This window comes from Netta rufina, assembly GCF_964035555.1.
Source record: "Netta rufina genome assembly, chromosome: 11".
Lineage (NCBI taxonomy): Eukaryota > Metazoa > Chordata > Aves > Anseriformes > Anatidae > Netta > Netta rufina.
This window is the reverse complement of record NC_140134.1, coordinates 12,236,911-12,263,557: the sequence shown is the minus strand read 5'-3', so window position 1 is coordinate 12,263,557 and position 26,647 is coordinate 12,236,911. Positions and strand designations below refer to the sequence as shown.

The 26,647-nt window shown below is 39.0% G+C and overlaps 1 protein-coding gene across 5 annotated transcripts; it reads left to right on the top strand.

Moving 5' to 3' along the window:
• Window positions 1-1,851: 1,851 nt before the first annotated feature.
• On the top strand, window positions 1,852-26,647 carry USP8 (ubiquitin specific peptidase 8). 5 transcript variants are annotated; one of them, XM_084293766.1, is made up of 21 exons: window positions 1,852-1,998; window positions 5,576-5,697; window positions 8,458-8,628; window positions 9,375-9,519; window positions 10,129-10,214; window positions 12,855-12,999; window positions 13,509-13,566; window positions 14,321-14,465; window positions 14,783-14,945; window positions 16,508-16,652; window positions 16,842-17,062; window positions 18,177-18,773; window positions 19,522-19,611; window positions 20,250-20,330; window positions 20,720-20,982; window positions 21,586-21,798; window positions 22,352-22,562; window positions 23,919-24,155; window positions 24,803-24,945; window positions 25,336-25,468; window positions 25,696-26,647. In XM_084293766.1, the coding sequence occupies exons 3-21, from the start codon at window positions 8,525-8,527 to the stop codon at window positions 25,879-25,881; spliced, it is 3,366 nt and encodes a 1,121-aa protein (XP_084149892.1). In that variant the 5' UTR covers window positions 1,852-1,998; window positions 5,576-5,697; window positions 8,458-8,524; the 3' UTR covers window positions 25,882-26,647. The 5 variants fall into 5 exon arrangements, with proteins under 5 accessions (XP_084149892.1, XP_084149894.1, XP_084149893.1 ...); XM_084293768.1 differs by lacking the exon at window positions 5,576-5,697 and having other exon boundaries at window positions 14,327-14,465; XM_084293767.1 differs by lacking the exon at window positions 5,576-5,697 and having other exon boundaries at window positions 14,324-14,465.

The window sequence follows — 26,647 nt, the reverse complement described above, 5'->3', positions numbered from 1 at the left end:
GAAGAATCCAGTCTTCATTTAGTCAGGGTTCCATTAGCACTATGTATGAGTTTTCAGTAGCGTGATCACACTTCAGTCTCTAAAATAGTTATTTTTAGTTAGAATTCACCAAAGCTGCACTTAAGAGAGAGGTCTCATATAAGCAAGTCAAAACACAGTTCACATCGTTCACATCTGTCAAGTATGTCGTTTCTTCCACTTTGTTTTACCCAGATGTACAAGATAGTAATCGTTAGCATGTAAGTAAATACTCTTAATACTTCTTATTAAAAAGCACAGATTTCTACTGTTTAAATTATTTTCTTTTTTTTTTTTCCATTTATTCAATACTTCCGTATGGTAAAATATGACGATAGGAAAAAGTGTTTTAACTTAAGGCAACGCCACAGCATGTTATAACCCAATCAACACATTAGCATGTTTTAACAAGTTTTTGAATATGGTAAAACTAATTGTACAGGCAGGTCCTCCCCTTTCTATATATGGTTGGTTATATACAGCTTGTATGTATGGTACAAGTAAGACCAAAGGATTTTCTAACTGTGTAAGAGAAGCAGTAAAAGGTCCCTTTAGACAAAACAGACTGGGAGTCCATTTTGCACAACAGCTAGTGTGACACTCAACAGGCATCCCTCCCATTCTTTGCACCTTCATGACCTCCCTGTGTCACAGCCACCTGATTTTCCTGGAGGATCTGTCTTTTGCAGGCTTCATTCTACAGAGGATCCTACAGCATGAAATGGTGTTAGGACTTTCTTCCTTTGCCATCTCTAGAAGTACAGAATCTCCAAGACAAACTCAACCCTCACCTGGCCCTGTTCTACTCAAGCACGTTGCAGGGAAGAGTACAGCTCACATCCAGTCGCTCTAACCGCCTCCGCTGCTGAAGGGAAGAAACAGCCTGGGTGGGTAGCACTGCTCTGGGCGTGGCAGCAGTGCTGAGCGGGTGCACGGATGTCGCTATAGTATCAGAGTCTAATTAGTTATCGTGGATGTTTAAAATCACATTTACAGTGCTTACAAGCCTGGTTGTTGTAGGTAACATAGACACACACTTCACACAAATACCTTGTCAGTCTCTGCGGGAGTCAACAGACCTGAACCTAAGTACGCTTCAAGCACCTGGTATTAAAAGGCATACTGAGGCACGAAACTTCATGGTGCAAAATGCTGGTTAAGGACCAGTTTCTCCAGTCTACAAGGTGGACTAAAAAATGGCCAAGCAAAACAGTTCCGGTTCACAATTCCATTGGCAAAATGGTGCTGTAGATCAAAGTATCGCTGCATTCCCCCACCTTGAATCAGGGGAAAGGGACTGTGGCAGGACAGAGCATCTGTTTGTGCAATGTCCCAGTGACACGACTGCTCGGAAACAGCTCAGCACCACCCTCTCCTCGCGTTTTAAATCCCAGCGTGACTGTACCAGCACGTCTGCATGTGCCTGCCACCCCTGAGGTACGCTTGAAGCAACACCACAAGCTGCACAAACACTACCGACAACAGAAAAAAAAAAATAGAGCTGAACTTACAACATCCCCAGTCGATGCAGTTTTCTTTAGGGGGGGGGAAATAAATAAATAAATAAAGTTATTTTTGTAAGGCAAGGCATCTCGCCTCCCCACACAGCAGCAGGAGGGCCGGTTTTACACCCCCCACGGACGCTGAATGCCCCACAGAATCTGAGAACCCCCCAAGCCCGGTGCTTTGCCCTGGGCAAGGCGAAGCGAGGCCAGGCGGGCGCGGAGCCCCCCGCAGCCGGGCCCGGCTCTCCCGCAGCTTCCCCCGCACCGGGCCCGGCCCCACGGCCCCGATAGGAGCGCCGAGAGTCCCCGCCCCCGCGGGGGAGCGGAGAGGCCCGGCGGGGAGGGAGCTGAGCCGGGCAGGGCCGCCGAGTTCCGCCCCAGCAGCCATGGCAGCATAGCGAGGTCTCCGCGGCAGCCCCGCTCGGACATGGGCCTGCCCCGGGCTGGCGGGCTGAGGCAGCGAGACCCCGTGGCGGTGAGTGGGGACCGGCGGCGGAGCGAGGCCTGCCCCGGGTTCGCCTCACGCCCTGCCCCGGACGCGGTGGGAGGGGGGCGGGCGCCCTTGGACGGGAAGCCCCGGGCCCGGCCCCGCCGCTCGGAACCCGGCTGGGAGGCGGCCCCCGAGGGGCTGCGGGGGGGGGGGGAGCGGGGCCGCGCTGAGGGCAAAGGGCCCGGGCTCGGCCCGGAGGGTACCGGCAGCTCCACGCCCCGCCGCCGTGACCTTGGGCGGCCGGGCCGGGCCGGGCCGGGCGAGGCGGGGACGGGGCTGAGGGAAGCCCGGCCGGAGCCCGGGGACGGCCGCAGGAAAATGGCCGGGGAGCGGCACCGCCGGGCCGGGGGCTCTGCCTGGCGCCCCCTCGGCCGTGCCCGTGCGCTTGGAGGGCGTTAATTGTCTAATTAAGAGGTGAAGCTGGTTGGCTTTTTGCTTAGGCCGAATGGCGGCCGAGCTAACTGCGTAAAACCCCCCCAAAACTTAGGTTTTAAGTTAACTTTATAGCGTCTTGCCCCCGAACGCCATCACCGTCAGCGACACTGCCGGGTGAGGGAGCTGTCAGGAGGGATTGAGGTGAAAGGAGAGGCTCCTGCGCGGGGTCTGAGTGTGGTACGTGGCCGGGCAGACCCTGGGTGGACCCTGGGTGCCTGGCCCCCTGATACCCAAAAATGACAGAACTCGGCGTGCCCGGGGGGAGCGCAGCGTCCTGCCTGGCCAGGCCCTGATGGGCACGGGCTGCCTCTGCACAGCAGGTTGCAGCACCGAGGCCTGTGGTATTAACAGAGCCTGGCAGAGCTGGAGGCCTCACAGCTAGATGTACTGAGTTGGGTGTTTCAGCCCCGTGAAAATACCACGTTTCCAGTTTAATACTGACAATCTTAACAAAAGCAATTCTAGCGCACGAAGTGCAAGCGGTAAAACTCACTGATAAATGATGCTCGTGAGAAACCCATTGCTCATTTGCTCAAATCTCAGAGAGAAAAATAAATAGGTGAATAATACTTTATTACGCACCTGAATTGATGATGCGCTGCACTTAGCATGGTAACTTCTTTCAGCCCGTGTTAGGGTATGCTGCTTGCAATATAACTGCTTCTGTGCGTCGTTCTTGCTGTTGTCATTCCACTTAGAGCTTACTCACATCCTCAGCGAAACAGGCACGGCAATTAGATGTAGAAAAACCTGTTACCAACAGGTATGCTTCCCTGTCAGTGTAAAACTATTCCTTTTAAGTATTTTAAATGTCCATAGATACCTGAACATGATTTCCCATGTGTTTTTAGGATGTTGTCCTTGTTTTCAGCTTTCCTGAATGCTGAGACAATGTTTCAACTGGCAGGGTGAATTTGTGTATCTGATCTTCAGTTTTAAGAAACATAGGTTGTTTACTCTTCCTCACAGAGTTGACTAATAAGGTATCGTAGCTTCTGCAATCTCTTGCTTTTTTAACGGTTTCATGATCCAGTTTCATTCTCTTGTTGGGGAAGGAGACATTCTGTCCTCCTTACAGATGTGAGGAAGGCACACATAATCTGAAGGGTTCACCGATACCTCAGCATTGCCATTGTGGTGATTTTAAGTCTGGAGGGAAAGGAAATACTGGGCAAAAATGAGCATAATCTAATCAGTGCAGACTGGACCAGCAAGAGTGTATTTTGGTAAAATTGATGCAATCCTGATAAGAAAGTGCAGTTCATTGCAGCTCTTCTGGTGGAAACAAATAGAGACCTAGAACAGACTTGCAGCAGCTGGTCTATCTCCATGTGTTGCACTGCTGTATGCTAACTCCTCCCGAATGTCTTTATTTGTGCAACTTCTTTTGCTGGAGGAAGTACAGAGGCCAGGTCAGATAGGAATTCAGTATCTGCAAAAAGTTAGGTTCAGAATCATCTGGTTATTTATGTATATCAGAGCAGATTATGGTTGTGAAATCATAAATTCTTCCCAACGCCCTCTCAAAGGAGGAAAAAAAAAGTAAGAACCTCATTCAACTGAGACAGCAAATGCAAAATATCAGGCCAAGAGAAATTTGTTTGTAAATGGAAATGAGTTTTTAGTGAAGAACAGCAGCATTTCACTTCAAAACAATAATTTGAATAGAGCATCTGATGATAGTATGCTAAAAAAAATGAGAACCATAGGGGGTAAAAGGAATTGATAAAGCAGAATAGTTGGAGATTTTTTTTTTGGAAAGTCTAAGAAGTAAAAGCAGTTAGGGCTAGGTTGCTATGGAATCCTATACTCAAGGAGGAATAAATGCAATAAAAGAGAGGAAACATGTCCATGTACAAAAAGTGAGCAATTTGTTTGGATTTAGGAAGATAATTGCATTCTCTGGCCATTTCTTCTCAAACATTTCTTGTCTCAAATACAGTTTGTTTCATGAACTGGTTCTCTTGCCTCTGTTTCTGTAAGACTACCAGCAGTAAAAAGGCAGCAAGCTGCAGTTCTTTAAGAAATGTCTGGAGATGAGATAGGAGGTGAGGAGGAGGAGGAGGGGGGATTCCAAACCAGCACTAGGAGACTTGGTGAAAATGGTGTGGATGCATGCCACAGGGCAGCAAACAATCTGTGCACATAGACTGGCTCAGAACATGTAGTGACACAACGATTTACTGCTTTTTAGGAGGAGAGTAGGTAGGAGAACTTGGGGGCATGAGAGGGAAGTTGTGCTGCTCTTGGATAAGCTGACGTCCATTACTGTTTTCAGATGTTCTTGTCCCTTCCTTGCTTTTTGTTTGTGGAAGAGAAGAAGACTAACAAAGAAGTATGGTACCCATTGTCTGTATATCTGTATTTTAATTCGTGTATTGTATAACTTATAAGTGTCTGGTCATAGATCAGCTTCTCTCTATGCGGGTAGCAATACTTCACCTAGTAACTGCTCAGCAAGCCAAGCCTTTCTAGCATGCCACCAAAGGAAGCAGAGCCTGCCCGAGAATGGGTTGAATACCCAGCACTTCACCTCAAACTAAAGTTTTTATCACTCAATATTTTAGAAATACTGTACCCAAAATGCAGGAAACTTGCATGTTATTTCTGCTTCAGAAAACTGCTAAGAGCTTGTTTCCTTCTTCCCCTTTTACTAGCTGACAGGGAGAGACTTGGAAGTTGTTACTGTACGTCACATTCCGAGTTTTAACATACGTTACCATTTGTAAGTCGAATGTAATCAAGAGGGCTCTTCCACTAGCTCTGTTCATCATTTTTCCCAGTTCTAAAACAATAAGAGACACAGATGTTCCTAGAAACAGTGGGTTGATGTTTTCTTATTGCTGCTTGATTTTTTAGACTGACTAGCACAAACTTTCATTTGGAACAGCGTTATTGTGAGTAGGAAAGCCTTTGTTAGCCACTAACTCTGGCTGCCTCTGTTTTGGGGACACAGAGCTGTGTTCATTTAGGTTTGGTCATTAGGGACCTCAACTGAAACCTTATATTAACTTTTGATATATGCTACATGTAATTCCATTAAGTAGGCTATTGAGAATTTTATTTTATTTTATTTTTTTTTCCAGAAAATGTTATTTCTAATCTATCCTTACTCATTTTACTGCAGCATGTTGTATGGATTGCAGTGCTCTGGGAGGTCAAACAGTAATGCCTCATTCATCAGCTACCGTGGTTAGCAGCTCATGTTTTGGAAAGGGCGTATAAGTTTCTTCAGATCAGAAAATAAAAGTAAGTTTAGTGTTGTGTTTGGCAATTTAAAATCACTTAGTTATGACTCTTACTAACTGTAGCAGAAAAACATGGAAAGTCCATTTCTGTTCTTAGCCAGATCTGAGATTTGTCTTTTATCCAATAGTTCCCCATTTGTAGAGATGAGGTCCCAGAACTGCCTTTATCAAGGTGTGTCAGCAGCACATGAAAGTTTACTAGCATCTTCTGCCTTTCCTTACATGGCTGCTCTTCCACATCATCTTATTTTTTTCCTCATACACAGACGCAGTGATGTTATATTTGCATCTTTTTCATAATACATATTTAGTTACAATATTCTGTCTGAACTCAACCAAATGCTGCCACTTAAGATTAAGAGAATACTGATTACATAACAGAGCAAACATTGAAGATAAATTTAGAAAGGACTTAAAGCTTCAAAGAAAAAGTCTATTTACAGTTCTAAGGAGAAATAAAGAGCCGGTTAAAGACGTGTTCTGAAGGTATGATTAGACAAGCAATGTTAAAGTCTTTGTAAGATTGAGGCCTTTTCCTGTAATTCTGTAAGACTACTTAAAAAAAAAAAAAGTATGTCTAAGGCAAAAAAGCTTCTAAATTGGGAAGGTCCTTTACTTTGTGGAGGGATGCGTGTCTGTTTTGTTTTGTTTCTACTGAATGGAAAGCTTTCATTAGTTTTCTGCCTTGTTTTCAGCAACTAAATATCTCCTGAAAGTTGAAGTTGAACATTTCTTAGTGATATGGTTTAGTGGAGGACTTATTAGTGTTAGGTCAGAGGTTGGACTCGACGATCTTGAGGTCTCTTCCAACCTAGAAATTCTGTGATTCTGTGATAAGGCACTTTATAGGGAGGGGAAAATGTTCTTAAGATGCCTGAGGTATGGGATAAATTCTTAATTTTATATACTAAAATTAGTATTTGAGGAATTTATGATATACTTTCTAGAATTATCTGGAATGCAATCTCATAGGAAGGATTTTTTTTTTTTTTCAAGTTTACCAAGTTTGCACAGACGCTGTGTAATTAGAAAATTAGCAAGCATAGCATCTGTGTTAAGGCAGTAAGTTAGCTGGCTGGTACCAGCACTGAGCCGCAGGAAGGCATCCCATTCCCATCTCAGCTGCTCATTCCTGGCTGTGCATGCTGACTGCTGTCCTTGCACAAGCTGCAGAGCTTTTCTGCCTCTTCAGCAAGCTGCACTGGCTCAAGAAGAGACCGCATAAGTTCCAGGCCAGTATGAGAAAGACAGAGGGAAATCAGAACCTTCTCGTTCAGTAACAGTCAGCTACAGATCAGTTCAGTTGTGCAAAACTTCACTCTGAGGTTACTGGCTGATGGTGGTTTTGGTCACACTGTTGTGCTGATCCTCACCTTGGGGTGTGAGGGAAGAGCCCTGCCTTCATCATGTCAAAGGCTGTGTGGATTTTCGCTTCCTTCTGGCACCTAGGAAATGTATTCGTTAGGATTATTTGAGCATCTTTCTTCTAATTAGTTGCCCTGAATTTATTTGGGTTTGCTAGGACCTGAACGTCTCACTGGTTAAGCAGAGCTCTTCCCCTGCCATCCCCAAGGGCTAAAATAGCTCACTGTATAATATATGCAAAGGTTTTAGTTAGACTATCTGTATGAGACTTAATGGACTGCTGCATGCAGAATGTCAGATGAGATGATGTAACAGTCCTTTCTGGCCAAACTCTACTTAACCACGTAACAGCTTGGTGGGGAATGCTTCCAAGTGGCAGCAGAAAGACAACTGTACCTGGGAGCTTAGGACCTGCAGCACTTCAAAGACGTTTTCAAGCAGCTTTTAACGGTTCCTTTAACATTCTCTTTATGGCCTTTTTTAATATTCTGCTTCAATGTTCCTTTCCTCAGCTTGTGTCTTACCAAGACATAACAAGCCACCTTTCCACGGGCATAGCATCTATTTGCAGAGGCTGGTGCTAAGCTAGTTGTAAAATAATTATCCAGCACTGATTTCACAGTGCAAATAGGTCAGTTGATTTTTGGTAATATTTTTTCAACTATAAAGTTGAGTATTTTCTGGATAGATTCATTAAGTCAACATTTCTTTTCTCCTTGTTTTCCTTATTATTCTGGTATTTGAAACATAATGCTCACGTTCTTGACAAATTACCCAGAGTTGTTTCAAATAACTATCACTTTGACTGAATAATTAACTGTATAAATTAATCTTCCTAATTTGCTTGCATCAATAATACATACAACTGATAAAAGAAGACTCTTACAGATGATTAACACTTAAATAGTTGCAGTTCAAGCATTATTCCTCTTTTGGCAAAGAAGTTTTTGTTTGTTTGTTTTTGACTCCTGGAATAATTTTCCTATGTATGCTCTATGCTACATATAATTGCCCAGAGTGATTTTTTTTTTTTTTCCTTTTAAATAGCTGCCTATTATGTAAGTAATCCTGTTTTTAATGGTTGTGACATAGCTTAACACCAAGGACAGGTGCTGATGCTGTAGCATTGAGTAACGCTTCACCAGACTGTAGTGGACCAGATCAGTTACTAGAGCTCTGACTGATTACATGCACTTAATTTAAACTATAATGAACGATTCTAAAGGTAATCTTTAACTGTGTCAGTTCCAAATTGCTTTATATTAGTGTTGATTCATGTAACATGAGACCAGTTAGGTCATAACACCGTACTGGTAAAGATAGTAACTGTTTTAAAAGCCATTGATGGACTGTACTTGGGCTCTTCCTACCTGATGTGTTTTTGTTTTGTTTTCAGAACAATATTGATAGAGACTTCTGAGAAGCTGTACCATCCTAGAAGGGACATAAGTAACAACATTAACATGCCTGCTGTGGCGTCTGTACCTAAGGAGCTCTATCTCTGTACTTCATTGAAAGATCTCAACAAGAAGACAGAAATAAAACCTGAAAAGACCAGTACAAAGAGGTGCATATTTTCATTGATTTGGGATCAACTATTCAAAATACAAGTCTTAGTAGCATATAGTAAATAGAATTTTGATACCTGTGTAAGTTAAATTGTTTCCTTATGTACTAAATATTAATGAGTTTCCCTCTAGAGAAACTCCTAGTATTAGAAGTGTTATTGTTACTCTTCTGAGCAGATTCCAGCTCAGATGATTATGTTTTAGATCTAAGTTTTCTCAGTTATTAGTTAACTATCAAATCTTTGATAGCCTTATGTATGACAAGCTATCACATCAGATGTGCTTACTGCCTGCAGAAAGTAACTTCTTGAGCATGGTGCCCATGACAGCTTGAGTACTTTGAGAAAAGGCTACATAAATACAAGTTCTTAAAAATTAAAAGCTCTGCAGATGCATGAATAGAAAATATTTTGCCTCTAGCACTTCTAGACTATCAGTCATTTCATTTTACTATTAGTTTTTCCTCAAAAATATTTTCAGAAAAGTACTTTTTTTTATGTCTCAGTATGCTATTTAGATATGGAAGATTTTAAATAAGATCAGAAAAACAAAATAGCAAGGAGAAACTTCATTTGGAGGAGCATAATTGCAATTCATGTTAGTAAAAGCCTTATTAAGATGGTAAAAATCAAATGCTTAATATACGGGCAGGGGCTGCAAACATTTAAAATGGCATCTTTTAATTAAAAGATGTTTGGGGACAAGTCAACAATTGTGGGATTTACTCTTCTTTTCTTGATTTCAGTTATGTGCAGAGTGCCCTTAAGATTTTCAAAGCAGCAGAAGAAAGCAGATTGGACCGAGATGAAGAAAAAGCTTATATCCTATATATGAAATATGTGACTGTTTATAATTTTATTAAAAAGAGACCTGATTTTAAGCAGCAGCAGGTATAAAAAGCTTTCTGACCATTTTGCTTTTTCGTAGAAGCATGAGAAGCACAGAAATTTGCACTACGGCACATTCAAAGAATTTCACTGATATGAAGTAAACTGTCTCACTTGTGCTGACATTTTTACTTCCTATTTTTGACAAGTCTATTGTTAATTGCTCTTACAGTTTGCTCTTATTAATTATACTTAAGATATATAAATAGACGTGAATATTTTTCATGGAAGGGTAGTCCTGTCGTCTTTCCGCTGACTTCTTTTGGTGCAGTGCTAAGGAGCTTGGGGATTGAGGGAGAGTGTTCCTTTTATTCAATTCAAGCCTACTTTACTGAAAATGGACAAATGTGCTTTTAGCTTCAGTCTTGCAACTAGAACCATCTGGTAACAAACAGAGTTGCCTTGCCTATTTGTTAAGGCCATAGAACAATTTTACTTACAAATTCATGTTTGAGTGGAAAACAACTCAAAACAGTCTTTTTTTTTTTTTTTTTTTTTGCATTATTACCACTATAATACCAATTTTCTGTAGGGTAGCTGTTCGTTATATGCATAGAAATCAGCAGTATTAAGCTGTACCATTAATATGTGGGCTGATGCTTGTAATTTTAGGATTATTTCCATTCAATTCTTGGACCTACAAATTTAAAAAAAGCTGTTGAAGAAGCTGAAAGACTCTCAGACAGCCTTAAACTCAGGTATGTGAATACAATGAACATATAATATGGTTAGTTATACATGAAGCCAGTATGCGTGCAGTTGCAGGTTTTCATGCTGTATAGCAGTAAAGGATTGTGCTTGCAGTACCATCTAGATAGCTTAAATTCTTAAACTTAAAATGTGTACCCACAAGAGCCTGCTTTTGTAGCTTATTTTTGTCATCATTTATTCCAGTAGCTTGCCACTGTTCATTTTCTCAATTCTTCGAGACTATGATTTGTTGGTTTGTTCATCGACTGATAGGAAGAAACCACCAGACAATATAAGCTATATGTACTCCAGAAGTGATCAGGAGCCATTTCCTCCCCACACTTTTCATCATAAGGTCACCTGAGGCCAAATGTACTAATGCACATTACTAATATTTCCATGTTAACAAGCCCTCCTAATTGGGACTTGGTTTACACTAACAAAACACATTTCTAAAGACGTTTTTTTATTCTTTAGCTAGCTGCTACACCTTTTCTTCACCTCTACCACTTGCAGACACATTTATGGAAATGCAGTTTTGCTAGTATGGGCTAAGGGGCTTTCGTTAGCTCATTTACAGTTGCTGAGTTGTATGGCACAAGTCTTTGTGCCATAAGCCATGAAATCGTGTCAGTATGTTGTAAGATAGGCTCTATCTTTACATGGTAGTTAGTACAGTTTGTCTTGCTTCTAGCAGCCTTTTTTGCTTTTCACATCCTCAGCAACTGCCTGTCTCTCCCTTCCCACCCTTTCAACTCTGTCTGTTATGCACATTTCCCTTCCCCAGGCCCCACCAGAATTACTGTAAAAGCTTCTTCTATGCCTTTTGTAGTGCTTAATCTAAAAAGTCAGTTTAGGTGAACAGAGAAGAAAATAGCTACATGTATATGAAAAGAGACATACTAAGGATGCTTGATGATACTACACATTAAACAGTCTTTAAATCTTCCTTGTTTTTAATTGTCTTACAATTCAGCAGAGCTACAAATTCACTTTAAGGGTAAACTTTGATAGAGCTATAGAAAACCAAAGTTATTTAGAGACTTATTGTTTAGTAACTTATGGTTTATCGTGAAATGAACTGAGTTTTGAAATTTGACAAAATTTTCAACTACTCTGCACAAAATGTATGTGTATTTAAAGGGAGAATAAATGAAACATGACTCCTGTGTAACTACAGAAGTGGTTTTATAGAAATTGTTATTGTACAACTCCTCTTCTAGGCAATAGGCCAGCAAATAGTTTAACAGTTAATAATTAACCAAAAGTGGAGCTGCTGAAACGTCATTTGTATAGGCTTAGGAATACTTAAATGAATGAGCTAGTATGTGCTTCAAAGGCATACCAGTAGGTAAATGGGAAATTGCTGGGTAAATATTCCATATTGACCAAATTCAATGAAAATCTTAAATATATTTTTGTACCATTAACTCCAAATAAGAACAGAATGCTCTGTTCTAATTTATGATGTCTTTGCCAAATCAAGAAGCCTATTTAAGAAATAGAATTACACTCGCTGCCTGCTTCCTATTGGTGGAGTAGAGTTTGAGGCAGAATCCAATGCTATGATATAGTTCATTAACACAGTGCTCTTAGTATGAAATAAAATTGCATAGTAGTTGTCATTTTAGTCCTGATTAGTCAACATATAATTAAAATGACAATTACTAATTCAATTCAGTGTCCAAGCCTCACTACTTGGCTCAGTCATCAATATTGTTAATTCAAAACATTTTTTTTTTAATATAACTTTTTTTTTTTTTACGTAATTTTTTGCTTTGTGGATCACTAATAACTGTTATCTTCTCAGTTCTATTAACTAGAGTGCAATGTGGCAGCAATGTGACTGTACAACCCTACAGCTGGTGATCTAAAAGCTGTAGTTCGGAGGCTACTGGTTTACAATATTGTGCTTGTCCTTAAAATGGCAGAGGGCTGGAAGGTTAACTTTAAAGGCTGAGGCATTATGAAAGGGACATCTGTAGGCAAGACTTAAATGCACAAAAAGTTTTGAGTACACAGGGTTCTTGCATTGACTTCGCTGTAGTTGCACTGTGAAATAAGCAGCAGGGGCAGTGGTGAGGATGTAACAGTGTTATAAAGTCAGCTTACATCCCAAAGGTGACTGCTACTGTATTGGTAGTTGTGACCCAACTTCTCAGAAAAAGGCACTTAAGAGAACTGAGCTAACTCATTTTTAACTGTTATTAAGACTGTTATTAAGACTGTTGCAAAACCAAATAAAATACCCTGGGTGATTGTTATAGTAAGTTGAAGTTTATCTGCAAGACTTAAGTAAGACTGTAAGACCAGTACTTAGTTCCTGTGAAATGAAAAACCAATTATCTTTAGTGACATCATAGCTAAGCGTGACCTCAGGTTTAAAGAGGAAAAAAAATAATAAACCCTTAAGAGCAGTGGCTATGAAATAAGAGCCAAAGCAGGATTTAAGAATGAAATAAATTGTATCAAGCAGTCAGGGAGGAAAGTGGGCTTTGATGCAGTGAGGGGATGTTGGGGAGGATTTTCTTTAAATACTTCCTGTTTCATGGCCACCCCCACCCTTCACTTGACTTGATAGTTCTGGTGCTAATTGTCCAAGGCTAGCTGATCCAATAATATTGGTTGTGGGGAAATGTTTTCCATAGATATGAAGAAGCTGAAGTTCGGAAAAGACTCGAAGAGAGGGACAGACAGGAGCTGCAGAAAAAGCAAGAACCAAAAGATGATGGAAAGAGTTCAGCCAAAAGCTCATCAGAAAGTACAGCAGATTCCAAAGGAAAAAGCCAAAAGGTAATTGAAGATGTTCTTGAATTCTCAATTCAGTCTAAAGGTATAGTTTTAATCCTGCATGTGGTATTTATTAGTAGCTGTTTCCAGTTCAGAATCTTTTTTTGTTGGCTTGTTTTGTTTTTGAAATTACTCTATATTCCCCATAGCCTTTTGAGTCTTCTTTGGAAAAGGTAAAACCCTACCAACCTCCAATTCTTGCTTAAGATACACTAGTGTTTTGTAAAGTCAAACTCTATATTACAACTGTGCTTTTCACCATTGCTGGAACTATCGGATAAGAATCATGATAATGTATTTGTTACATGACTCCTTTTTAGGAGAGAGCTGACTAGTTAGCAATAGTGTGGGGGAAAAAGAAATTTTTTCCACAAGTGCTTCATGAATTTCACCCAGCAGATGATGCTGCAGGTTGTATTGCCTTTTTAACTGCTTTCTGTCTAGGTAGAGCAGCAACCTTGGTGTCTTCCTAAATTAACTAGCTTTTTCTTTTTCCCCTTCCTGCAACACAGATTAATGGTGAGAGCAAGCATTCACTGGAAAGAAGGGATCAGTCTGAAAGTCTGAGCGGTAAGAGATGCAATGTTCACACAGGTGTGAAAAAAGTCTCTATATGCTTATGCACCTATCATTTTGGCAGCTGCAGTTCTTTAACAGTTACTTCACAGTCAGAGTATTTCAGTGAAACTTTTGGTATGTGTTCTTTCAACAATAGCAACTTAGTAGTAAAGCTCTGTATTTAAGCCTTCATCATGTCCCTTGAACTTAGAAAGCTGTTCTAAGTTTTTCAAAACTTTAGTTACTAAAGCTGTACTAACCCCAGAGTGGTTAAATAGAAAGAAAAATGTCTCCTCAACTGCTAAGAAAAATGTCTAGACAAGGCTGAAATGTGTCGACTTTCTCAATTAAATAAGAAATTTCCCCTTGCCACCCCAGCCTTGTTTTTTGTTCTTGTAATAAACATGAAAATGTTCCTCTTCAGCTGAGAACTCTAGAGAACATCTGCAGCATGTAGTTCACGAGTGTTTGCCTATATAGCTTAAGTTAAATGAGACCATGAAAAATCAACTAATTTATCACTGAAGTATCCAGTATTGTCTAATTTAGCAGATCAGCTGCTAATCATTATAGTAGCAGGAGCAAAAGAGCCAATCTGTTCCACAGCTCCATGACTTTGTGGGAAGGATATATATATACGAATGTATTCTGTACACTTTTCTGTTCTGTCATCTGTTTGCAGTCTTGATTACTCCAGTCAGACACAATCATAGTTATCTCCATTTATAATGTAGCTTTTAGCATCTAATAGCTTTTTTATTTCAAGGAGCAGTCACAGCTGAGAAACTGTTTGCAATGATGACGGACAAAAGCATTGAATTAATTATAATGGATGCTCGAAGCTCAAAGGATTATCAGGAATCCTGTATTCCAAGATCTATCAGCGTCCCAGAAGAAGCTATCAGTGCTGGGTATGGAATAATGTTAAATGATAGTGAAATGTTTGATTTCTTTGAAGTACTGTCTTACTGGCATTCCCTCTATAAAGTGACTGAAAAAAAGAATGCATTAGAAGGGTCATATGCTTTTACAACTTATACATTTAGTTTTAGAGTCTCCGGTACATACAAATTTGTGAAATGCATCTGGACAGCTCTGTTTTGGTATGTACTGCCTTCAAGTCAGAGCTTGTGTATTTTATCCAAGCATGTAAGCATGTATAGGTTGGACCATATATTGTTGGACTAAGTGTTACTTGTACATTTAAGTGCATGTTAATATATTTCAGAGTTACTGCTAGCTGGATTGAAGCTAGACTCCCGGAAGATTCTAGAGATCAATGGAAGAAGAGAGGACACTTTGATTACGTTATACTCCTGGACTGGTTTAGTTCTGCAGAAGATGTAAAGCTAGGAACAACTCTTCAGAGCCTGAAAGACGCGCTTTTTAAGGTTGGCAAGTTCCACATTTTATATTATTTCATCTCAATAAGTAAGGTGGTCTTAAAGTATGTATAATTACAAAGTATATGGAAGACAATGATATGCTGGATAAACATTTTGGTTTAGTTTTCAAAGACTGCTTATTTTGATAGCAGAAATATAGTCTGAAGCTTCACTTTCCCCTGCTTGTGCTGTAGTAGTGGAAAGTAACTCATTAAATAAGTAAATAGTAGAATGATTCAACTGCCATCCTCAACAGCTAGCTCGTAAACTTTAAGTTCTTGGCTGACAGAGTTGTTTGAGAAAGTACTTAGTATTGTTTGCCAGAGTCATTGCTAATACATGAAAGCATGAGACAACTAAGTCCACATCTATGGGAACTGGCCAGCCACCTGCATAGGCAGGTTGAAAAAAGCTAACTTCTCTGCAGTCCTATCAAGCCAATGCTTTCTAGAATGGAAGAATCAAGGTAAAAGAGACACCAGAAATAACTTGAAAACTGTTAAGTTTTGTACTTTATTAAATATCAGTTCTGGAAAAACATGAATTTAAGTTTGAGCCTCATCTTTGGAAGGAGCTAATAGACTCAATATTGAGTTGCGTAACATTTAAAAGTCAGAATTCTGGCTATAGCTGTGTTGTCCCTACTCTTTATAAAGGTGGCTCTTGTGAGAGACTGCACGTGTACCTAACTATTCAATACTGGGGTTCAGAGACTAGTTCAGGCAGTTCTCTCCATTTATTGCGTTACAGAATAGTCTCTGAACTTCTGTTCATGTTCTAGTTAATGTTATTATACTTTCCAAAGCCAACACCCCTAGTTACAAAGATGATCAGAGGGCTGGAGCACCTCTCCTATGAAGACAGGCTGAGAGGGCTGGGGATGCTCAGCCTGAAGGCTCTGGGGTGATGTCATTGCAAGTTTTCAATACTATAAGGGGACTTACAAAAGACAGAGAGAACTTTTTGCTTGGGCAGATAATGATAGGACGAGGGGGAATGGTTTTAAACTAAAAGAGGGGAGATTTAGATCAGAGTTTAGGAGGAAATTCTTCACTCAGAGGGCGGTGAGGCACTGGAATAGGTTTCCCAGAGGAGTTGTGGATGCCCCATCCCTGGATGTGTTTGAGACCAGGTTGGACGAGGCCGTGGGCAACCTGATCTAGTGGCCTGAAGCAGGGGAATTGGAACTAGATGGTCTTTAGGTCCCTTCCAACCCAACCCATTCTATGATTTTATGATAATTGCTCAGTAAATTTACCTGATAAGAAACCAAATAAAGTATTTTTCTGCATGGAGGATTGTTACCTGAACAAGTAGTAAGTGGTTCTTTCTGTACTGGAAATATTCAGACCCTGCTGTAGTTACAGGTAGGAACCTCCTCATGTGTTTGGCATTCTCCAAACCCTGTTCCCTGAAGTGTTTTTACAGCCTGTTTAATTCTTATTTTAAAATCTCAAAAATAACCTCTTAGTATAATGACCAGACACAGAAATTTCAACAAGGTTAAGACTGAAACATTTCCTCACTGTGTTTAAGTCACTTAACTTTTTTTTTCCTTTTTTTTCTAGTGGGAAAGCAAAACTCTACTGAAGAATGAACCTTTAGTTCTAGAAGGAGGTTATGAAAACTGGCTCCTTTGTTTTCCCCAGTACACAACAAATGCTAAAGTAACTCCACCTCAGCATAGCAAGATTGAAGCAGTAACTGTTTCCTGTAAGTATAATGGAGATTCTTTCTCCCTAGTGTTTCTAATTACTGGACGTAACTTCATTCAAGTACATGTGAGACAGATGGAGATGTAGCTCAGAACAAGGCTAAATTTTTGGGTCTGGTGGAACTTGAGGGTCATTTTGGTTTTGTTGTAAGAGCTTTCCTATGTTTTTTTTCCTCTCCTACCCCCAGTGGATTTTACATATCCATCTTTGGAAGAACCAGCTCCTGTTCCACCTGTTGCCACTATAAAGCCTTCTCCAACAGAAGGGATTGAAAATGAAGAAACAGAAGCTAATTTGGAAGAGAGACTAAAATCACTTAACAGACCAAGCGTAGAGGGTGCTGCTGTTCCAAAACATGACAGTTCATTTGTAGTCAATCCTGTATCTAGTACAAGAAGTATCCCTGAGGTAAGTTGTGTTTTCTTTGTTTCAGATTTAGCATAGGGTTAACGTACTAGAGACCCACCACATGCAGACTTCCACAGAGGTATGTTCTCAGTATTTGTTTAAGCCCTGTACACAACTACATTGGTACAGAGACTATTGGTGGTCTGTGAAGCCATGGTAAATAATCCACAGAACTTCATGAAACTGAATACACTTGACATAATTGCTGAGTTTTCATTGAGGATTTTGATGGGAGTGCCAGAGAAGTTGAAGGTCAGCAATTGCTCATTAATTCAGAAAGTCTATTAGCAACCTTTTCTGATCAGTACATACATATGATGAAATAGTGAGGGCAATTAAGTTATGACTTATCTTTGCTCTTCCAAAGCTCTGCTTTCCAGCCACTGTATCTTCCTTCAAATAAAAAAATACACTTCGGAGGCTTTTCACTTGTGGTCCAGTAGTGAAAGTATGGGGTCTTGTTTCTTCTTCAGAGGAAAAAATTTTCTAGAACACCTTTGTAGAGTCCGTGCACTAAAATGACTTGTTTTCTTTGGAAGATAAAGCTAAAAATGTACAGCTCTTTATTTCTTACCTTTTTAGATACTTCCTTTAATACAGATTTTCATCTAATGGACCCTAAGCTATGAAAAAGACCGTACTTATTTTCTTCCCTTTGTTTTTTTAGAACTTCTATTTCAGCATCAAAACCAACCTGCTCTCCTAGGTCTGAGCAGAAATCATTCTTAAATACCTCTTCCCATCAAGCAGATCTGCCTTAATCAGATGACAGAGCATGTGATTGAGAGCCAAGCCCAAATTTGGCTGCCTGATTACTTTAACGTGTTCACCTTTGAAAGCTTGAAAATAAAGACCCAAGTTGTAGTAATGTGTGTTTAATGCTGTCCTTATGGTTCTGTAAGGGTTGTTGATTGTTATCTCACATCTGGAAGTTAAATGAATATTTAGTTAATGACCAATTTGAATTACCAGATTTACTGAAATGGAAAATTGGCTATCTCTGATAGAAATCAATTTTATATGATTTTCATGCTTTTATAAATCTTTCTTAGAAGAAGTTTAGCTAGCAGAGTGCTAGTAGCTTTAGTGAGTTGTTCCGTGCTTTCTGTTACAGGTTGATCGTACTAAAAAGCCTTCAATGAAAATTCCTGATGATAACAGACCAAAATCTGAAAGCACACTCAGTGACGGCCAGCCTATTGAGAATGGGCAAATAGTTCCAGATCGGTCCACAAAACCTGTACGTGATGTAAAAAGCACCCTGACAGAAGAAGAAAAAAGTCATATACATGCAGAAACTGCAGCCCTGTTAGAGAAAAACAAAAGAGAAAAAGAATTGCGGGAGAGACAACAAGAAGAACAAAAAGAAAGACTCAAGCGAGAAAAAGAAGAACAAGAGCAGAAAGCAAAGGAAGAACAGAGAGAAAAGGAACATAAAGAAAAGCTGCAGCAATCCAAAGAGGAGAGAGAACAGAAGGAGAGAGATGACCAAATAAAAAGAGAACAGGAGGAAAAGGAAAAAGAAAGAGTGCGCAAAGAGACAATAGAAGCAAAAAAGCAAAATAAAAATGAACCAGAAAACATTGGTGCAAAAAGGATGGAGATCGACAAAGTATCCGTGGAAGAAAGAGAAAAGGGAGCTCGAACACCAGATATGCAGAGACGTGTGCTGGGTGATGCATCTCAGACTTCTGTGTCTGTTCCAGGCAAGGTTAGTGAAAACGGGTGCATGGGGTATTCAGGATCATTTGGGTGCCTCCTGAAGTGAGATGGTATCAGTCTAATTTCTAAATATGTACTTCACTGGAATCTTGTTTAGACCTGCTGTTTTTACATAAATGTAGGGGAGAAAGTTAAAACCAAGATATGTGTGGTGTTATAGGGCAGCTTAGACTGGCTTGATTCTTGTTTGCAGGTAGGGAACATGTAGTTCCCATAAGATAATAAAAATCACCATTGGCGTGAAGGCAGAGTTGGATGGTTCATGGTCTGCCATCTTCAGTTTCAACTATAAAATGCTGCCATGCTTCTATCTCTCATACCAGCCCAAAATATATGCTGTACTGTTGTAACAAACACTACGGACAGAATCACAGTATCATAATAAACTCCGTAGCACGTCCCCAGCTGCATGAACACTGATATAACAGGGTTTTGTTGACTAGTGTAAGAAGCAAAGCAATACCCTAATCTATTATTTTGAGACTTTATTTCTGATTTCTGAGATCTTGAAATTATTAAGTCCATCCTGTACAACACAACATTCAGTTACAAAGGCTATTCCAACAAATTGCTGCATAGCTGAAAAAAGTCATGTGTAAATAGCTGCAGTAGTGACTTCAAGGCACTTGCATTCAACGACAAAAAAAAAAAAACCTCCTTCCCTACTATTCTGTATCAGCTATCTTTACTAACGTTACAGATGAAAATTCAAAGCCTTCTCTCAAAATCTTTTACAGCAAACTGGGGTTAAAGGACAACCAGACAGTGGAGCTCAAAAGCCAGGACCCCTTAGAGAGGATTCTGATCAAGATACTGAAAGACTTAAAGTAAATACAATGTGTTGTATGTAGCTAAAATCAATCAAGCACAGATGCTTTATGATTATCTCATGTTAAATTCCACCTAACTTTATTTTTTAAAGTCATAATCCTAAGAAAAGACTGTGCCATTTTTATAGCTGTTTGTGTGCTTTTTCCATTTGTCCCATTCATCTGCAAATAAATACTTGAAAGTTTCACTAGAATTTTTTCACTCTTAATGCGTTAACAAGTCTGATGGCATTAACAAGTCTTCCATTCTTGGTCATCATCTTGTGTACTCCATTGCATACTACTTTGGAAGGGAAAAAAGATCATCCTTATGTGTCTAACAGAGGCATTTTTTTTTTAATAAAGTGGCTTCTTTAGGGAAAGAATGGAATAGTCAGACTAGTGAGACTGAATTGTCCTTTTTTTTTTTTTCCCCGGAGCATGTTGACAAATTAATTTTGTTTAGAGTAACACAAAATAGTAATACTATGTTACCATTTTTGCGTCCTCCAGTAAGTTCCATTTCCAGTTATAATCAAGGATTTCTTATTGAACTGTTTTGCATTAAAACATGTAACTGCATAGGGAAGTCACAGACAGCTTGCTGCTCTTCATAAGTAACCATACATACCTCACATTTCCACTGTATTTATTAGTCTCAGCGGGAGCCATTGATGAGAGCACGAAGTGAAGAAATGGGAAGGATAATACCAGGACTGCCTCTGGGTTGGGTAAAGGTAATCTTGTGTTTCTGATATTATTTTCTATTTCTGATGTTATAATCGAGTTTCTTGGGCAGTTTCACAGTGCATTTCAGTTCTGTCATATTGCTAAGTCAGATCTCGTTTTATTTTTGTCTCTCCCAACTTGCACACACAGGTACTTCCTGAATTTTAATATTATTTGTAATGAAACTAGGGGAGCTCATCTGCTTCTGGTGCTAACCAGCTGCTTTATATGCATTTTGGTGAAGGTGGTACCTTCCACTAAACTTAATCCATTACATATTTAGGTCAATAACTACCGTTAACAACTCATTACTTGAGAAACTCATGTATTGCTAGAGTAGTTAAGGCTAATGATGATTTTTACCTGACTCTAAAACACTTCTTTTTTCCTCCGTAAGTTTCTGGATCCAATCACTGGAACCTTTCGTTACTATCACTCGCCAACAAACACTGTTCATATGTACCCACCAGAAATGGCTCCTTCATCCACTCCTCCAGCTACCCCACCAACGCATAAACCCAAGCCGCAGGTGACTATTGAACGAGAACGGGAACACTCCAAACTGAAGCGCTCCTACTCTTCCCCAGATATAACCCAAGCCATTCAGGAGGAAGAGAAGAAAAGAATTCCCGTAACTCCTGCAGTCAATCGTGAAAATAAGTATGTTTGATAAGTTATATCACAATTTACGCAATATGATAGCATATAGGACTTAATTTGTCCTTATCCAACTGAAATTCATTAATATTTTATAAGTATTTTCAAAGGATGCAAGAGGGTTTTTTTGGTAGACCAAAATTTCATTGCTACACATCTAATGTATTGGCAGTTATGTTTTTGAGAATTAATGTGATAATTAAGTATTAATAGAAATTTCAGAGGTCAGTGTAATTGGACAACAGTTGCTTTTTAAGTGTTGGTATTATTTGTGTTAACATGGAAGACACTAATTGTCTTGTAGCTTCTGAAATACAGTTTTTGATTTTTAAACTGAGGTAAATAAACAACTAATTCCTCATCTGTAAATTAAAAAAATAAATACTGATTTAGCCTATAAATCAGTCTGATTATAGGCCAGTATATAGAGATTTTTCACTATTCCACTGATCTTGAATACATTAAATGATTTGTATTTGGTAGCCTCTTGTGCCAGGATATTTCATTTCCTGGGGGGGGGGGAAAGGTGATTTTCTTAAGTTATGTGCACAGACTTGTCAAGGCTGAGACTGCTTAAAAAGAAATAAAATAATTTCTTCCTTACAGACCAATCTATTACACTAAAGCAGAAATTTCAAGACTCTCTGCATCACAAATTAGGAATCTTAATCCTGTGTTTGGGGGATCGGGACCAGCTCTTACAGGACTTCGTAATCTAGGGAACACTTGCTATATGAATTCCATATTACAGTGTCTGTGCAATGCACCTCACCTGGCTGAGTATTTTAACAGAAACTTGTATCAAGATGATATTAACAGGTAACAATATCTTATACTTACCCTTTGCTTTCAAGTGAAAGTAAAAAAAAAAAAAAATCTGACTTTACATTTGTTAATTAAAAAAATCACTTAATAGAGCTAAAGATTTTTTGTTTTAATTCTTTTAAATAAGAGAAATATTAACCTCTAAATCTTTTGAGATTTTACAGAGTGTAGATACGGGACGAAATAAGCATTACCAGACAATCTTGAATTGTGCTTTAGCACATTCATAAATAAGTGTACTACTATCTCTTAAAAACAATATTTAAGTAGCAGTTTGCAAAACAAGCTGGAAATAACTGTACCTTCCATCAGACCAATTTTGATTGTGGAACCAAATTATAATGCCAAAGTATACAAAAGTTTTAACTTAAACTCGCAACCATTTTTGCTTGGTCTAAAGAAATTACTTCAGAATTGGGAGAAAGTCTTGAATTAATAATAAATCGTAATTGGATAGCTCACTATATATATAAAATACATTTATATCTATATAGCATATATTTGTGTATATATAAAAACATATATTTTTGTCTGTTTAATTGTATAGGTCAAATTTCCTGGGGCATAAAGGTGAAGTGGCTGAAGAGTTTGGAGTAATAATGAAAGCTTTATGGACAGGGCAGTATAAATATATCAGTCCAAAAGACTTCAAAATTACAATTGGGAAGATTAATGACCAATTTGCAGGATATAGCCAGCAAGACTCCCAAGAATTGCTTCTCTTTCTAATGGATGGCTTGCACGAAGATTTAAATAAAGTAAGCAATACATGTTACAAAATACACATCTGTTAAATGATCAAGAGAAATAATTTTTCTCATATCTCATAGTTCTTAAGAAGATTTAAGTAACAAAGCTTTGTGCCAAGGCAAATGGACAAACCTTTATTTAAAACAGCTTCTGGGTAGGGTTGAGTAAGCATTTGTGCTGAATTCAGCTCCCCACTGCTGTGTGGAGACAAAGTCACATTTCTGTGATATCCCTCTGTTTGGGAAGCCCTAGAATTACCAAAATGGCTTGCTTTTCTTATATTCTTGTTGAGTAGAAGATCCCGAGGTCTATATAATTCAACACCTCCCATGTATCTTCAAACATCCCTTGCAGAGTCTAGCTTTTGTAGCTACTTCAGGCCGTGTAGTTGGAGAGTCTGTGCCCAAAGATTCTGTGGTTTAGGGAATAAAGACAAATAGGCAAAGAGAAAGTAGAAATTTACTTTCAGTTATCTGGGCTGAGGTGGAGACAGCCGTTAATGATTTTTTTTTTTTAATGATACTCACGTACTGGTACCTCAGCCTATTCACCTGTAGGAATTCAGGCTCCAGCAAGGACTGAAACATGTGCCTTGTATCTGGAGGATGTCTGCTAAATGTTTTCAGCCTGGAGACTGCTGAACTGTTGGTGTCTGCAGACTTTTTTTTTTGTTCCTCAAGAGTCTGCTAAGAGTAAGAGAAGCTTGCTAGGAGAAGCGAGTTTTGTGCTGTAACCTTACACATTTTTCCACCTCAAGATTGCGACAGCATGAAAGAAACTCTGCGGTGAAGCAGGTTTTCTTAAGTACTCTTTACCTTACTGCTTTTAAACCTCAAATCTCAGTTACTGTGTGTATATCTTCTCTTTCAGAATGGGGAGAGTTGTTCAAGTAGTAATAACTTTTGGGAAAATGCTGTCATTGCCTTGTACTTTTCATCACTGTGGACAGCTTGTGGGTGGTGGGGGACGTATTAAACTAGTGGGAGTCTTCAGGGGCAGGGTAGGTACTTTAGACAAGTTCCAGAACTATTATTGGTATAGCACATGACTTTTGCAAGAAATCAGTCCCGAAGCAGGAGTTGTTTATAATCTAAATTAGTTTACAGTGGCCATGTAGTGCTGCTTGTGTTACTGAAAGGATAGAAGGAAATCCAAGTATTCAGAATTCTACTGTTACAAAATCAGCCTCTATAAGGTACTGAAGGGAATGGTGGAAGACAACTAAACAGCTAGGAAATGAATGGCTATGCTGGCGTGTTCAGATATACTTGCCAATATTCAGTAGTATAGTTGCGTATAGATTAAACTTCCTATTTATACATATGTTAATATACAGCTAAAGTATTCAAACTTCTGTTATACAGGCTGACAACAGGAAAAGATACAAGGAAGAAAACAATGATCATCTTGATGACCTCAGAGCAGCAGAACTAGCCTGGCAGAAACACAAACAGCTCAACGAATCCATCATCGTGGCACTCTTTCAAGGCCAGTTCAAATCTACAGTGCAGTGTCTCACATGCCACAAGAAGTCCCGGACCTTCGAGGCTTTCATGTATTTGTCGCTACCACTTGCATCCACTAGTAAATGTACACTGCAGGTAAGGTGGCCCTAGAGAAAAACAATTTTTGAAACAGTAAAAACATTTATCTTTGTGACTTATGATGCTACTTCTGCTGAAACAGGCTGTCCAGAGTGGCTGTGGTTCCAGGACACTGTCCTGGACAACTGGTGTGGGTTTGGACCTGATGCCCTCCAGCAGACCCTTCCAACCTCAGCCATTCTGGGTTTCTTTGTTCAGCCTCTTGTTGAAGGGGTTCATCAGTGTTCCAGCTTACACTAACCTGAAACATGAACAGACCCAAGCCTGCTATTTTTTTTAATTCTTCCAGAATTTAAAAAATTAGATCCCTTCTTAACAGTTTTAAAATACAAGCAGGATGGAATATTGAAGCCACAGTGACAGAAAAGACATGTCTAGTATTTGTTTCTGTATGCCACAGTATAAATGTTGTGTTTTTAAAAAAATGTTGTCAGTACAGTTTGAAATACTTGCAGATAACTAATATATGCAGTAAAAATTACAATTTACTTCTACACTTGGATGCAACTCAGTTTTCCCTATATTTGTGAAACATGGCATGTAGATTATTGTTGCAAGTTAACAAGCAAATAAGAAATAAACATTTTTGGTACACTACCCTAAACATCTGCCGTTCACAATCTGTATTTATGTTTTGTTTTAAGGAATGCCTTAGATTGTTCTCCAAAGAAGAAAAGCTCACTGACAATAATAGATTTTACTGTAGCCATTGCAAAACTCGAAGGGATTCTTTGAAAAAAATAGAAATTTGGAAATTACCACCTGTTCTTCTAGTGCACTTGAAACGGTAAGTGAAATAATAATCTATGAAAATTAATTAGGGTGACCAGGCATTCATGCAGATTGATTGTTCTAGTGCAGTAACTAACAATTTTTAATTAGAGAAAGTTCCAGATGTGAGTCCAGTTGTAATGTTGCAAAAATTTCATTTTCACCTGATGTCTGCTTTACTAGGCTGTAGTTTACAAAGCACTTCTACAAGCAGCCTCTCTTCATCCGTGCTAAGAAGCATGTGTGCAAGCATTAAGAGAGTTGGAGCCACATGCTGTTTTTGAAACAGTTCAGTCTTTAGTTGAGACCACGTATGGGTTAGAAACAGAGAAACCAAACATGGCTTAATATTCTTAAACAGCATACAAATGACTTGTAACTTAAAACAATGCTTTTTCATCTCTAGATTTTCCTATGATGGAAGATGGAAGCAAAAACTTCAGACCTCTGTAGATTTCCCATTGGAAACTCTTGACCTCTCACAGTATGTTATTGGTCCAAAGAATAACTTGAAGAGATACAATCTATTTTCAGTATCAGTAAGTAACCATGTCACATTTCAAAGCTAGCTGATCTTTATGCTAAGACTTGCGGCAGTCTGTGGAATTCATCTGGGTTTCCAGGCTGCCTACCTGGTTGCAGATGATCTGTGTTCTAAAAAGAACACTCAGTGTTTATTTAAAAATCTCACATTCTAGGTTATTTTCCTTAACCAGGTAAGAAGTGGCAACTTTCAAGGTCATTAATTCTTTTCTTCTGTTCACAGAATCATTATGGTGGGTTGGATGGAGGGCACTATACCGCCTACTGCAAAAATGCCTCAAAACAGCGCTGGTTTAAGTTTGATGACCATGAAGTGTCTGAGATCTCATCATCATCTGTGAAATCCTCAGCTGCATATATTCTCTTTTACAGTTCTTATGAACAGCGAGCAGTGGACATGGCCACATAAAGTAGCATGGGTTAAGAAAACTGGTTTTCTTTTTATAAGAGCAAAGTAGGTATTGGAAGGCGCATAAATATGCAAAACTATGACAAATGTAGTCACTTAAAGTTACGGGGATGGTTGCAGCAGCTTCTCTGCAAGCAAGCTCTTTCTGGTCAGTACTCTTGCTTAAATCAGACTGATTAATAATGCTTGTGGTAATACTGCCATCTGTGAAACCATTTAAAAGCATACTTGCGTTACCATTTATTTAACAAACAACTATATTTTTAGTCTGCTCCAAAATTGAATTCTAGCTTAGTCATCTGAAATCTATTAACAAGTAGTTTAAAATGTCTTAAAATCCCAAGGCATATCTTTATTTTTATCTTTTTCTTTCACTATTATGGCCTTTTCACATTTCTAACCTTAAGCTTGATTCTACTGTGAATACTCTAGAATGATGTAAACAGTTAGGAATGTAAGTGTACATATTGATTGCATACTTGCACATCAGAACTATGTATATAATAAAATGTTGTCCTTTTTGTGAGAAACTCTAAAAATCAGAGGATTGCTTTTATTTGCCAGCTCTAAGTAATTGCAACACTATTTAATAAAAAAGGCAGAGCTGTATTTTTTTTGTTAGCTTTGGTCAATATTTGTGCACATCAGAGTTATTCTAAACAAACAAGATTTTTCCTTTTTAATTTTTTAATATAAATTTTTCATGTATACATGCATTAAAGACCTTAATGAAGAAATGATTTAAAAATATATCCTATTAAGTGTA

Coding starts and splice junctions, on each gene's coding strand:
- USP8 (XM_084293765.1), top strand. CDS start 8,525: ATGCCTGCTGTGGCGTCTGTACCTAAGGAGCTCTATCTCTGTACTTCA. Junction 20,331..20,719: donor TGCCTCTGGGTTGGGTAAAG/GTAATCTTGTGT, acceptor TTCCTCCGTAAG/TTTCTGGATCCAATCACTGG. Junction 22,563..23,918: donor TGCACGAAGATTTAAATAAA/GTAAGCAATACA, acceptor TCTGTTATACAG/GCTGACAACAGGAAAAGATA.